General features: G+C 30.9%; 2 protein-coding genes across 2 annotated transcripts; both read left to right on the plus strand.

Annotated features, from left to right (window-relative positions):
• Positions 1 to 2,795: 2,795 nt before the first annotated feature.
• Positions 2,796 to 3,837, plus strand: LOC135957238 (uncharacterized). Its single transcript, XM_065507943.1, has 2 exons — positions 2,796 to 2,945; positions 3,040 to 3,837. The coding sequence occupies exons 1-2, from the start codon at positions 2,877 to 2,879 to the stop codon at positions 3,712 to 3,714; spliced, it is 744 nt and encodes a 247-aa protein (XP_065364015.1). The 5' UTR covers positions 2,796 to 2,876; the 3' UTR covers positions 3,715 to 3,837.
• A 5,331-nt stretch (positions 3,838 to 9,168) lies between these two features.
• MFS10 (major facilitator superfamily transporter 10) lies at positions 9,169 to 14,478 on the plus strand. The gene is made up of 2 exons (XM_065508176.1): positions 9,169 to 9,755; positions 12,760 to 14,478. The coding sequence occupies exons 1-2, from the start codon at positions 9,479 to 9,481 to the stop codon at positions 14,307 to 14,309; spliced, it is 1,827 nt and encodes a 608-aa protein (XP_065364248.1). The 5' UTR covers positions 9,169 to 9,478; the 3' UTR covers positions 14,310 to 14,478.
• The last annotated feature ends 280 nt before the right edge of the window (positions 14,479 to 14,758 follow it).

Consider the following 14,758-nt stretch of genomic DNA (forward strand, 5'->3'; position numbering starts at 1 on the left):
ATTATACAGCAAAACGTTGGAATAAATCCAAAGACGCTATATTGTTTTATCATTCCGTTTGTAACATATCAAAATATTGATCGTAGAGCCATTCTAAGACGTTATAAAATTCTAAGGCGATCTAACTATGTCCGCCCGTCAGTTGTTGACACGAAAGAGCCACGAGAAAACGACGTACGGGGATAAAATATTGTTGATCAGAAACGTTTAGTATTGAAAATATGTTAAAGTTTTAATATTATCTTCTGAGAAAACGATGGATATGTTAATTCTAATTTCATGAGATTACTAGTTGTTTAACCTGGCAATCTTTGGAGCCTCCATCATGCGACTTGCAAGCAAATCTCTCTAGTAGCAATTCTATTAAAAACCAACTAAATTGCATAGTGTGAAAGGGGTCTAAGTTTTAACCTTTTCAAAACGCTGGTTTATTTCCTTTAAATAAACCGGATACTTTTGATTGCAAATTACAGCCGTTTAGTAGTTCAAAAATTGTAACAACTCTTTACTTATTTAAAATGTATAACAACAACAGAATTAAATAGTCGCTCAGTGTTTTTTTTAATGTATACGAATTCACTGGAAAATACAGCACACTTTAAGGCACTCAGTTGATGTTTATTCAAATAGCGTCTCTGACAAACTAAACTCACTACTGCAACCATGGCCACTATTTATACATACGCCATCTCTGGTGAACTTTCTACAATGTTCTTTAACTGTCAAAACTCGTATATTTCGAATTCGAATATACGAGTCGCAGCAAACATTCAGCGTTGCCATACTTACGAACAATGATCAACTCAAAGCTTTTATTCAATGTTAATAATGCCCACAGATATGTTACAGTTTGAGAGGCACTGCTATTTGAAAGCATTATGCAACTTTAAATCAGACGTTCAAAACGTTATATTTGAATTCAAGTACAATTTCGTAACAATATTTTAATACTTTAAAAATATCCCTTAACTTTTTTGAAGCAACATTTTTTTAATTAATAATTTACAATTGCTGATAGAGGACAATTTTTCGATGTCGAAATAACTTAGTCTATGTTTCTGACCAAAAATCGATTTTTCATATGAAATAACCAAAAATCTAAAATCCTTAATAACTTTGTAAACAAGCGTTTAATCAAGAAAAAGAGCTCGATATGTGATCACTCATATTTATGATCAAAAATTTATTTTTCATATGAAATATCTCAAAAATCTAAATTCCTGAATATATTTGTAAATAAGCGTTTAATCGAGAATAGCAGCTCGATCTGTGTTCATTCATATTCATAACCAAAAATAGACTTTTCAAATGAAAACACTCAAAAATCTAAAATTTTAAATAACTTTATCAACAAGCATTTAATCGAGTAACTTTGTGGCTCGTTCTGTCATCGTTCATATTTTTTACCAAAAATCTATTTTTTATATGAAAAAACTCAAACTTAGTAACTTTGTAAGCAAGCGTTTAATCGAAAAAAAGGAGTACGATCTGTGATCACTCATATTTCTAACAAAAAGTCCATTTATAAGACCATTTATTCATCAAAAAGATAATTTTTAATGTCATAACAACAACATGTTTCATATCCCCAAAGAATAGGTAATAAAGTTCAATATTAATTTTTGAAGAATTGTTTGAAGAAAATTTAAATCCTAAAATAACGTTATAACGTTTAAGAAGCATAACTTGAATCTGGCAACACCTACTTAGTGGCAGAGTTGCATGATAAATGTCAGTGTAATTTTAGAAATGGCGGCTACATTTGTGTTAATAAGAAAAATTAATTAATTTATAAAATAAATATTAAATAAAGTGAATATAATATTAAAAAATGTGTAAATTGTTACTTTAAGTGTTACAAAATGTAAATTTCACAAAAAACAAAGGTATGTTGCTTGTATAAAATAAAGAAATTGTTAAAATAAAATTGTTCATTATGCATTAAACACATTCAAGACAGCAGGCTACCAACTTCAATCTGTCAAAAATAAAATGCACACGTTTATATGGAGACGATTATTTTAACGACAGCACAGCTACACGGCCACACGACTACTCATGCCGATGTAGCCGAATTAGGCTAATTTCTATTTTTGTCAACTACAAAACAGAAATAGTGTTGCTAATATAATAAAAAAAATGTAAATCAAATTAGTGCTTAAAAAAATATATTTGTTTACTTAATTAAGAGAAGTTTCTGATAACCATATTGAAATAAATTAATAACAAGTACATAATTGATTATAACCATATATATATTTTTACTCAAAATAATTGTTTCAATCTTAATTACTTTGGAATTTTGTACGGTTATTTTTTATTAAAGTGGCACCACTGAATTATAAATCAGCTGTTTAATTGTAGCTGTCGTCTTTAAAATAATTCAGTAGCTGACACACGACTACAACTGTAACCAGCAGAATTTGTGTTCGTGTAGTCGTGTAGCCTGTTGTCTTGAATGTGTTTAATGCATTAGAATTAGTTTTTCTCAATATGGCTGTGTTCATGACAACAGCTGTTTTAATAATACTCAAGTTAATAATTTTGAATCCCCAAAGGGATTCCATACAATTTCCAGGAAATAAACAAATCACAGGTGTTTTATTATTATTAAATAATTATACCAAAAGGAATATTATGAATCTATTGGTTTTAATATATTTATTTTTATTTGATACATATTTTTATAAATGTTTTTTTTGGATTGAAAGCTACTGAAAAATTCAGTTGAAAACTTTTCCCCTTCATTTATATTATTTTGGAAACTTGTCAACCCATTGGTAGTTGTCAGACTTTGTTACCTTTATTTACATTTTGTGATAATTTTTAAAACTGCCCAATTTGTGTATTTTTTTGCATTTATTATTAACTAAAATATGTCTACAGTGTTAATTACTCAGGAAATGTTCAACAACATGAATTTCGATGCTAAAACTGAAAAGAATGTAAGTGTTTTAAAAGCAATTGTGAAAATTATATTGTTTAAAATTGAAAACTAACCTCAATGTGTCATTATTGTTATCAAAACAATAAAACTAGGCAACAACAGCAACAAGTAACAATGAAAGTGCCGATAAAAAACCCTCGGTTTTGATAGTATTTGCCAACAGTGATATAAATGCGGCTCTTTACCATTTAAACAAATCTCTGGAGTCACCCTTTAACCCTACAGCAATTGCCACAGTTTTGGTGCAAGAAGCAATTAAAGATGATTTTGTTAGTAAACTGCAGCAACAGCTTAAAACTTATCCCGCCGAAGCTGTAAAAAATAATGTAAACTTTGTAAAGGCCTTGGCTACAGCAACTAAACTTAATGCTAAAACTATTGGAGTACCAAAACAGGAACCTAATGAATACTCTCCCACTTTGGTATGTGATTTTACTCACGAACAATTGGGTGCCTCTACCCCCTCAGGAATTGTTACTTTACATACCTACCGTACAGCCAAAGAAGCAGTGGCTTTAGTCAACAAGGAATCTTTGAAATTTAACTCAGTTTCCATTTGGCATGAAAATCATAGTTATGCTTATGAATTGATTGCAGCTCTTACATCGTCAGCGTTCTTTATTAATTGTTATCAAGTGTCTTTGGCCGTTTTGGGGGATAGTAAAAATCATGTAGTCTTGGATAAATCTTATCATTATGAAACTTTGCTACATGATGGAGTACAAAAGAGTATTGTATTCCCTGTAGGCAGTATATTTGCCAATTAAACTGCTGCCATAAGTATAACTAAAAGTGTAACGAAATTATGAGATTTTATGTGTATTTTTAAAATACTTTTTTTTAAAAATAAAATTGTGAATAAAATTTAATATAAAATTGAAATTAAAAAATGCATCAGTATTTTTATTTGTATCTATCAATTTATGTATGTCTCCACCAGTTTAAATGTTCTTTGGTCAATTGTATACGAGCAGTTCGGGTTTTTACCAGTACTTTTTGCCCTGAGGCTAAAAGTTCGAGAAATAATTTCCAATTTTAGATTATTCATAACCTCCCGTGGAACAGGTGGACTAATGAATCCATCTTTGACATTGCGAATCTACTTATGGAATTCCTTCGTGACCGAATAAGGCTAATTGTTTCCTTTATTATAGGATGCTGTATAATTGGAACACATGCTAAGAGACTGGGCCTACGGTATAACGATTACTGTAGAAGAAGATGAGGAGACTGTGTCCCACCTATTCTGCCATTGCATGGCTGTAACAAACTTGAGGGATCGTATCCTAGCAACCCCATTCCTATCGTGTTTATATGATCTATCAAGGACGAATCTAAGACGCATACATTCCTTCATGTATCAATATGTAAAGTTAAATTTATTTTATTTTTTTTTTCTTTTTTATATAAAAACTTTTCGCTAAATTTTCCTGGATCCGCGCCTACATTAATTCCACTGTACAAGGTAATTATGACCTCTTTAAATTTAGGAGCTAAAAAGTAACATTTTCATTTTAAATTCATAATGCAAATGCAAGTTTCTGAAGAATTTTTCTACCTTTTTATACCCTTCACCTTCGTGAGAAGGGTATATATGTATAAGTTTGTCATTCCGTTTGTAATTTCTAAATTTTTCATTTCCGACCCTATAAAGTATATACACATCTGCTCAAAATAATAGATACACCAAAATTTATTTTTTAAAAACGAAAAAAAATAATGGTATATTGTAAAATTATAAAAAAAATTCAGTCGAATTTTATTTATAGTTAAAAGGAGAGTAAAAAACAAAAACAAAATATTTCATAATTAATAATAAATATTATAAAGTAAATTAAATTTCTTAAATTTCGAAAAATTTGGTGCTCATAATAATAGATACATTTTTAAAAATTCTTATTAAACAAAAGCTAATAAATTTTATCTTAAAAAAATTAGTTTATTATTAAAGTAAAGGTAGTATCCAGTATATCCACCTTTGTTTTGTAAAACTTTCTCCACTCTTCTGGGCATACTGGATATCAAGTTCTGACACTTCTCCAATGGAATCTCGTACCATATTTTTTGCGTTTTCTCCCATAAATCGTCTTTATTTTTGAAAACTTCCTTCGAAAACCTTATCTTTAATTCACTCCACAAGTTTTCTATTGGGTTTAAATCAGGGGATTGGCTGGGCCAGCTTAAAACAGGTACGTTATTCTCCAAGAACCAGTTTTTAACTAATCTTGAACTATGTTTTGGGTCGTTGTCCTGCTGGAATGTCCATATTAATGGCATATTTTCCGATGCATATGGAAGCATTACGTTTTCCAATATGTCTCTATAACCACTAGCATTCATGGTGTCTTCTATTCGGAATATCGGACCAACACCATTCCATGAAAAGCAACCCCAAACCATTATGTTTCCCCCGCCATGTTTTACCGTCCTTTTTGGAAATTTAACGTGGAATTCTTTTTCTTTTGGTCGGCGTACATTTCTTTGGCAGTCGTTTCCAAACAAATTTATTTTTGTTTCGTCGCTCCATAAAATATTTCTCCATTTTTTTTCGCCTTCACACCCGGACCATTGTAAGTGCTCTTTAGCAAATTCTAATCTTGTCTTGATATTTTTTTGGCGCATTAGTGGCACTTTTCTGGCAATTCTTCCCGTCAATTTAGCTTGTAAAAGACGACGACGAACTGTTTGTGGACTGATTTCGTTACATAGCTCCGCAGAAATAGCTTTCGATGATATGAAAGGGTCTTTTTTAACCATAAGGACGATCCGCCTATCTGTTTCTGGACTGGTTTTCTTTGGTCTACCGCGAGTTTCTCTTTTTTGTTTTTTAGATAAAGCATTTTGGACAAAATGTAAAGATCTTCCTATGCTCTTTGCTATTTCCCGTAATGATTTTCCTTGATTTCTCATCGTTTGAACAATTTTTTTCTCATCTTCGGTACAATGATGATTTCGTCCCATTTTCTTCAAAAGAGTCCTATTTTTTATAAAATTGTTGCTAAAATTTAAATTATACTTACTGTTTCACGTAAATAGGAACAAAAAATTGCACAAAAAAAAAATTGTATATAAACAAATTACAAATTACTGATGTGTATCTATTTTTATGAGCAAATAATTTTTTGTAATTCAAATAAATTCGTTTTTAAAAATCAACATGAAAGCAAATAGTTGCCAGATTTTTGACTGACATGACATTGCCAGATAGAAATTTTAATAATATGATGTATTCTTAACGCTTGCGAGGAAATTTTCAATGTTACCGCCATTTAAATTTTTTCCAATTAGGTGTATCTATTATTTTGAGCAGATGTGTATATTCTGGATCCTTATAGATAGCGAAGTCGATTACGCCATGTCCGTCTGTCTGTTGAAATCAATTTTCTGAAGACCCCAGATATCTTCGGGATCCAAATCTTCAATAATTCTGTTCGACATGCTATTTCAAATCAGCAAAATCGGTCCATAAATAACGGCGATATGAGCAAAAAACCGGGACAACCTCGATTTTTGACCTATTTTTGATCTATATCTGGATTACTAAGTCATTAATATAGACAATATGGATATCTAATGATAGATATTTCAAAGTCCATTGCAACGATGTAGATGTAAGTTTGTTTTTTGATTTTTTTTTGAAAAACAATTAAAATAAAAATTAAATTTTGTTTACCTAAAAATATTTATTTTAAAGTATAATTTGGTGAAGGGTATATAAGATTCGGCACAGCCGAATATTGCTCTCTTACTTGTTTAATTTTCTATTTTCTAATATTCGATTTTAAAATCGATGTCTTCCGATCGGGATGCACCAAGGATAGACCTATTGGATAGTAATTCAGACACAATTTTTCAACAAGATCGGTCAAGAACTCTCGGTGTTAGAGGGGTTCAAAATTTTACATTTTGGCCAAACATGTGATTTTTCTCATCCATGTAACTTATTACCAACTTAGTCCCAACTAGTTTAGATAGCTATTTCTTCAATCTTTCGAAAAAAAATATTTAAAAAAAAACTTTGACTTTTTTTTCAAAATGGACCCTTTTTTTTAAAAATAAAGGTTAGAAATTTTCCTTGGGGACCTATTTGGTCGCTTAGTGGGATGCGATTTCGATATCTATCAAAAAAATGTTTTGTAACTCAAAACATGCAATTTTTGACTTTTTTGCAAAATCAAAAACTTTGTTGACTTTTTTTTCGAAATGGGTCCTGTTTTAAATTTTTTTTGCTCAATAGAAAGCTCAGATATTTTCCTTGAAGACCATTTTTAGTCGCTTAGTGGGATGCAAGTGGGATATCTATCAAAATAAATGTTTTGCAACTCAAAATATGCAATTTTTGACTTTTTTTTTGCAAAATCTAATTTTTTTTTTTGAATTGAATTGTTGAAATTGATCTATAATTATTTTATTATTTGGCCTGAAAGAGCTTTATTAATTTACAAGGTAAATTTTATCGAACTTTTTTCGAAAAAATTTAATAACTTTGGCAAGTATAAACCAATTTTAACAACTAATATCTCGTTTTTGTCTATATAAAACTGTCTTTAAAACACTGTGCCAAAAAATAGGGTTTCATAGAAAAAAAATTAAAATAATTATTGTTGAATTTGAAAAATTACGAAAAAAATAAAAAGGAAAGCGAAACTATTTATAAAAACTTAAACAATTTCTTGGAATATAGATTTTATGCATACATTTTATGAAAGCTTAATTCTTTACCTATCCCTAATTGTTTAAAATTTTGAAATCGGTCTAAAAATTTGTGAATCAAAATAACTCAAAAAAAAAAAACTGGGGGTGTTTCAAAATCTTTGAAAACGTTTTTAGTATGTCCTCACCTAGGCCTACAACCTCCATTAGGTAATTTTCAAGTGACAAAAAGTGTTATTTTGTAGCAGAATGTTGTCGATCAATTCTACAGTTTTTGTGCACTCCTGAAGAAGTTTAAAATTGTTTTTTCAAAAGTTCATAAATGTATGTATATTGTACAAAATAAAAGCTAAACATTTTAAAAAATAACGCGTTTATAAGTCATAGCCGCAATAATAAAATTAATTCGATAGTGATTTCCGTATAAATTTAATTATGTTTAGTAAAGACACAAACCTATATTTTACATTGGTTGAAATCTTATTTTAATTACGATTATGATTTTACAATTCCAGAATTCAGTTTATAGTATTTTAATATGTAACTACAATTTCCATTAACATTTTAAAATTTTTATAATAAGAACCGATTCCCAACAAATTGTATAAAAACCTTTTTCAAAAACTAAATTTTTGGAGTTTTCTTAATTATTTTAATTATCTCAAGATAAGACTGGAACATTTTCTAGTAGCTTTTATCATAAAATATCTTTCACGTGAACATTTTATTTCTTTCAAAACATCAACTGTTTCCTAAAAACAAAACACTGTTTTCAACATGAGATAAAAATTTGCAACTGATAAATGTTTTGAAAAAAATAATTTATTCAAAAAATTAATAGAGTTCATGATAACGAAACCATTGAAAATAATTATCTTTGGAGGCGTATAACTTAGTATTATGTGATTTTTTTAATGAATTATGAATTTTATATGAAAATTTTATACTCGAAATTTGTTTTATTACAAAAATGTTCTCTCTTTATCATGTATTTTTTACAGCAGAGTCTTATAAGAATTCAGTCTTATTTGAGATAAAAGATATAAATAGGTGGGTGTTTAAGTTGATATGTACCTATGTCTAGTTGCTTGAAATAACTTGATTTTATGGAAAATATTTCGAAATGAGTTTTGAAACGATTGAATTGTTTAACATAATGCCTTAAAGTTTAAACAATTACTTAGTCATTCTTTTTTTTTATTATTAATGTATTTATTTCCTCGTAATAATGCATTGTTTTGTTTTTGTGTTTATTTTGTTTTGCTAGATGTTTTTTGCCACCACCAACCATCCAGCACACACCACTTCCCCTCTGACCTTTTCTCTAATCTAACCTATACTGGTGGTGTACCTGCTCTGCTCTGCTGTGTTGTGCTCTTCTCTTCTTCGCTTTTATTATTGCCCCACACCTTTACTCGGAAAGAGTAAAAACTATAACATTTTGTTATATTTTTCAAACATTAATAACAAAAAAAAGTTGTGTCGTGGCTTTCTCAAGTTTCTAATAAATATTTAGTTGCTATTGTTGGTTGGCTGTGGCTGTATTACGTCTGGATGAGGAGATTTTGTCTCTCCCAAAAAAGTATTCTATGGTTTAGTGGCATAATTTTGTAAATTTGTGTTTTATTTCTAAACAATCACTCTTAATGTTAAGACAGACATTCTATTAAATACGAATAAGGTTTGCTGCTGCTACTTAATATGTATTTTTTGCTTTAACAAATGTTTAAATAAAAAAAATCAAACACAATAAATAATTAAAAACAGTTTTTACCACATAATAAATAACTAAACAAAAATCGTTAACGAAAAGCAAAGCAGGAATTTCGTTAATCAAAAGGAAATAAAAGGAAATGCTCAACTTTAAGTATAAGAAAAATGTCATCAAAACAAAATAGAGAAACAGCAGCAGCAGAACCAACAGTAACAGACATATGGGAACCAGATGTTGAGGACTCTAAAGATTTCACCAATAGCTATGCAGAACAACGCAATGAGTTCCATGATGATGAACGTATACAATTTCAGCGAGAAATAATGGCTGCTGGCAATGACGCTCGTTTTAGGGCTGACGACGATGAAGAGGAGGAAGAGGATTGTTTATATGAGGAAGCTGGCTTATTGGATACACGCACTTTATTGGCCAATAATCAGGGTAAGCTATTTACATACATATGTATGTAGTTTGTTTGTATAGTTGTGTGTGAAATAATAGCAGTGGTAAACAATTGCAAAATCAATGCTATCATTAAAATTATTTATTTCATTTTATGTTTGTGAAAGTGTTGAACCAACCAAGTTATTTTGGAGTGATTCATAAACCATGAAATAACCTTTTGCTATTAATTGGTTTCTTTTTCTTTTATTTGTTGTTTGTTAACTTTATAAGTTTATGTGATTGTGTGCAGAAGTTCTACAGTTTGTTCTAAAATTAAAGGGAAAGCTAAATTTTGAAATCAAAAATTCTTTGATATTTATTTTTTGGTATAACGATAATTTACATTCTCTGTTTAAACCTAGCTTAAACATAGTGTTTATTTAGTTTATAATCTAGGTTTAACTGAGCATCATTGACCAGTTAAACCCAAGTAAGAACTGTCAAAACACAAACACTTGACATAATAAAATAAACAATTCAACACAGCAGTTCTTTGTTTTGATTTCTTTTATTAACATAATTTTTAATCTTAATTTTTGTTTACTTTAATTTCTTTTACAACGTAAAAAATTTACAAAAATGTGATATGCGCAGTTGTTTTTTTTTATAAAATTTAAAGCATTGCCATATTTATAATAGAGTTTCGAGTTCGGTTTTTCAAGGCCTAAAACCGAAACCGACAATTATTCTTCGGTTTTAACTTTTAATCTATTTACAGTAGAAAAATTCAAAATTTAGAAATGGAAAACAAACTTGTTCGTCCAATGATTTATTCAATTTCTCTAAAAACAAATCGATGTAAAAATATTCATTATTTTTAATAAAAAATTTGATTTATAAACATTTGATAAATTAAAAATTGTTTATGAATATCCGATAAAAGTATGGAGTACTAGCTGACCAAGTTAGTTAAAAAATTAATAAAAACTCGGAGTCAATAATTACTACTACTACTGCTAGCTTCACATTTTGGTAGCAGTAGTTGTAGTAGTACTAATAAAAGAAAAATTTAAAAGTAGCAGAGTAATTTAGTTTTGATGTAGCAGTCATTAGTTTTTTAAAAATTTAGTAGTAATAGAAGTAGCAGTTGAGGTAGTAGAAGAAGTAGCAGTTGAAGTAGCAGCTAAGTAGCAGTTGAGGTAGCAATAAAATAAGTCAAAAATAAAAATCTTCAGCCAAAAAATTATATTATGTGTTGTTGTTGTGAATGTATATTTGTGTATGTTGATCGTGTTGTAAACAAAAGTTCGGCTTTTTTGTTATACACACAGAAAACACGATCTTTCTGTTAGCAACACGAACATCTGAGACGAATAAAATCGAATAATTCTTTCAAACTCTCTCAAAACAAAAACAACACCCAGTGTTTAATTCTGTCCATTTTGGTGTTATGACTGAAGATTTTCTTTTTTGACTACTTTTATTGCTACCTTAACTGCTGCATCAACTGCTACTTTACTGCTACCTTAAAAATTAAAACTCGATATAGAGCAGTAGCAATGATTTGTATTTTTATGCTACTACTCCATTTACAATTCATGTTTTATTACTACTGCTCTGTTAAGAGTTTTATATTTTGAAGGTAGCAGTAGTTTTAAAAAAACAAGAAAACGAAAAAAGACAAATGCTACTGCTACTGCTACCGCTACATACACTTTTTTGAAGCAGTAGTTGTAGCAACAGTTAAAAATTTGTTAGTTATCGTAGCTTTTTAAACACTGATTATATGTTCAATATTATAGAAAATTCAAAACGTACCATTTTAAAGAACGAAAAAGTACTCCTTAGTTTGGTTTAGTTCTCCTTTTTCGTATCATAATACCATTGAGCCCCATATTCTTGATTATTTCATTACTGAGAAGTATATGTATTTGCTGTGCCAAATTTTATATACCCTTCACCAAAGTATACTTTAAAATATTTTTTTTAAGAAAAATTTAAGAAAAAACCAGGACAGCCTCGATTTTAGACCTATTTTTGATCTATATCTGGATTATAAAGTCATTTATATAGACAATATGGATATCTAATGATACATTTTCCAAAGACCTTTGCAACGGCGAATATAAGCAATAGTAAGTCGGACCTAAAATGGGTCAAAATCGGGAAAAATATTTTGTAACCCGAATTTTTTTTTTCACCAAAAATTTTTTTTTATAAAATATGTTTTACTAATGAATTAAAAAAAAATTTTGGCATTAAATTTTGTTACTATTTAATTAAAAAAAATATATTGTTTTTCAGCCCAATTATGAATACTAAATTCCGCGGTAGTTTTTTCCCATTGAATTTAAATAGGAAAAATGGGAAAATAGAAAAAACTCCTGGGGAATTTTTATTCATAATATAAAAAATGTTTAACAATTTTTTTTTTTTTTAATTTTTATTTTGAATTTTAATTTGGTGAAGGATATATGTATAAGATTCGAAACAGCCTAATATAACTCTTACGTGTTCGTGAATTCCTTTTGGTGTCGTTAATAACTTCTCTCGAATTATATCGATTTTTCTCAGAGATCGCACTATACGATTTGTTATAGATGGGATTGTATCAAGTTCATGATAAATTCAGGGCTCCGTTCTTTCTCCTGCTTTATTCCTTATTTTTCTAAACAACAGATGACAGCAAAATATGCCATTCATATTTATTCAATTATACACCAAGTCTGTCGTAGATTGCGGCAATGAGGGAAAACATGAATGATTCGGGACCTTGTGACAATCTCTCAATGGTGTCGCTCGCAAGACTCAAAAACGAACGGCGGACCATGTCGTTTCTGTTAATATTGAGTTTTTTCTTGATGAAAAGCACGTTATCTGTGATCACTCTAATTTTCAATAAAATCAAGTTTTCATCAGGAAAATTTAACACATTAATTCAACCACAAACTTATTATTTCCATTTATATTCAATTGCAACACACTGCTATTATTTGAAATAAAACTATAAATCTTGTACAATAAAAATTCTGAATCTCATTTAGTAAATCTTTCCAAACAGATGGTGATGATGATGACTGCATTAATACCCGCACAATATTCGGTCTAATGGGATTCCTAGGATTTGCCGTGGTCTATGCCATGCGTGTAAATCTTTCTGTGGCCATAGTGGCCATGGTCAATCAAACAGCCATACCTCATGACAATGACAACAACAACTCCTCGGATATAGTGGACGACACGTGTCCCATAGATGATGTAACTAAAAATAAAACTTCCCTAATACATCAAGGTGATTTTGTATGGGACGAAGCAACTCAGGGCCTGGTGTTGGGCTCCTTCTTTTATGGCTATGTTTTAACACAAGTCCCTGGTGGACGTATGGCCGAATTAATGGGTGGCAAACTTATCTACGGTTATGGTGTACTTATAACGGCTCTCTTTACTCTGCTTACGCCCATAGCTGCCTACTGGGATTTGCCGTTTTTAATTTTAGTGCGTGTTTTAGAGGGCATGGGAGAAGGTGTTACATATCCGGCCATGCATGCCATGTTGGCCCATTGGATACCACCCTTGGAACGTAATAAGTTTGCGGCTGTTGTTTATGCGGGCTCCAATATAGGCACCGTTATCTCTATGCCGCTTACCGGATGGCTGTGTTCGTTGGATTTCATGGGAGGCTGGCCATTGGCTTTTTATCTGTTTGGCATAGTAGGCATAATATGGTTTATCTTCTGGATGTTTTTGGTGTACGATAAACCCTCTCTACATCCACGCATAACCACTAAGGAAAGGCTGTACATAGAAAGAAGCATACGGGTGGCCCAACAATCCAGCGGTAATCGTTTGGCGGCTGAATTCCACAGTGTCAATGATCACGATGATGACTATAGAATAGAGAGCTCTGCGGCAGAACATAATCGTATACCCTGGTGCTCCATAATGACCTCCATACCTCTGTGGGCCATCTTAATAACCCAGTGTGGACAAAGTTGGGCTTTTTACACCCAGCTTACCGAATTGCCCACTTACATGAGCAATATTTTACACTTTGACATACAATCCAATGCCGTGCTTAATGGTATTCCCTATTTGACTTCCTGGCTGGTGGGTATTGGTTGTTCGGCCCTGGCCGATTGGCTGCTGGAGAAACGCTACATCACCACTTTAAACTCCTATAAACTATGGAATTCTATAGCTTCCATTATACCGTCGTTGGCCTTAATAGGTGTAGGCTATGTGGGCTGCAGCTGGCAGTGGGTGACGTTTATGCTGGCCGGTGTGGGTTCATTTGCTGGTGCCGTTTATGCGGGCAATCAAATGAATCATATTTCCCTGAGTCCCCAATATGCGGGCACCATGTATGGCATAACGAATTCGGCAGCCAATATTTGTGGATTTTTGGCTCCCTATGTCATTGGCACCATCATCAATCACAATGAAACTTTGGTGCAGTGGCGTAAAGTATTTTGGCTGGCTGGTGGTTTAAATATTGGTGGAAATCTCATTTATTTGCTGTTTAGCAGTGCTGAAGAGCAAACATGGTCTCGTCCTCGGCCGTTAAGAGTTGGTGCTTATGCTGGTGCCGAGGAAGGACATTTAACAACGTGATACATTCTTGTGATGATGCTAATGATGCTGATGATGTTGTGAACTAACGTAGTGTGTACCTTATATACATATATTACTTTTTTCAAAGAAAGAACGTGTGATACATTTTATTCCGGTCTGGCTTTGATAGCAATAGTGACTGGGGTAAGAAAAACAAGTAAAAAACAAACATACTTGATAGTATTTTAATGTAATATTACTTAGTTAAATGGTTTTAATAATACAATTAGGTGTTCCTATGATTAAAGAAGACGATGAATCTTTTTTTTCTATTATTACAACAAAACGAAGTTTTATTTGTCGTACTTACTTGAAGGTAAAATAGAAATTGCATGATTGAATATGCAACGAAATATTTAATATTACGTTTTTTTTTGGAAAATCGATCTTTTATTATATGAGATCACTGATATTTTCTATTAAAAATCTATCTTATATGAGGAAAATGT

Source organism: Calliphora vicina, chromosome 4 (genome assembly GCF_958450345.1).
Source record: "Calliphora vicina chromosome 4, idCalVici1.1, whole genome shotgun sequence".
NCBI lineage: Eukaryota > Metazoa > Arthropoda > Insecta > Diptera > Calliphoridae > Calliphora > Calliphora vicina.

What these genes read in the sequence shown, in the direction of transcription:
- LOC135957238 (XM_065507943.1), top strand. Translation starts at nt 2,877, where the DNA reads ATGTCTACAGTGTTAATTACTCAGGAAATGTTCAACAACATGAATTTC. An exon ending in ATGCTAAAACTGAAAAGAAT is followed by an intron (nt 2,946 to 3,039) that starts GTAAGTGTTTTA and finishes CAATAAAACTAG; the next exon opens with GCAACAACAGCAACAAGTAA.
- MFS10 (XM_065508176.1), top strand. Translation starts at nt 9,479, where the DNA reads ATGTCATCAAAACAAAATAGAGAAACAGCAGCAGCAGAACCAACAGTA. An exon ending in TTTATTGGCCAATAATCAGG is followed by an intron (nt 9,756 to 12,759) that starts GTAAGCTATTTA and finishes CTTTCCAAACAG; the next exon opens with ATGGTGATGATGATGACTGC.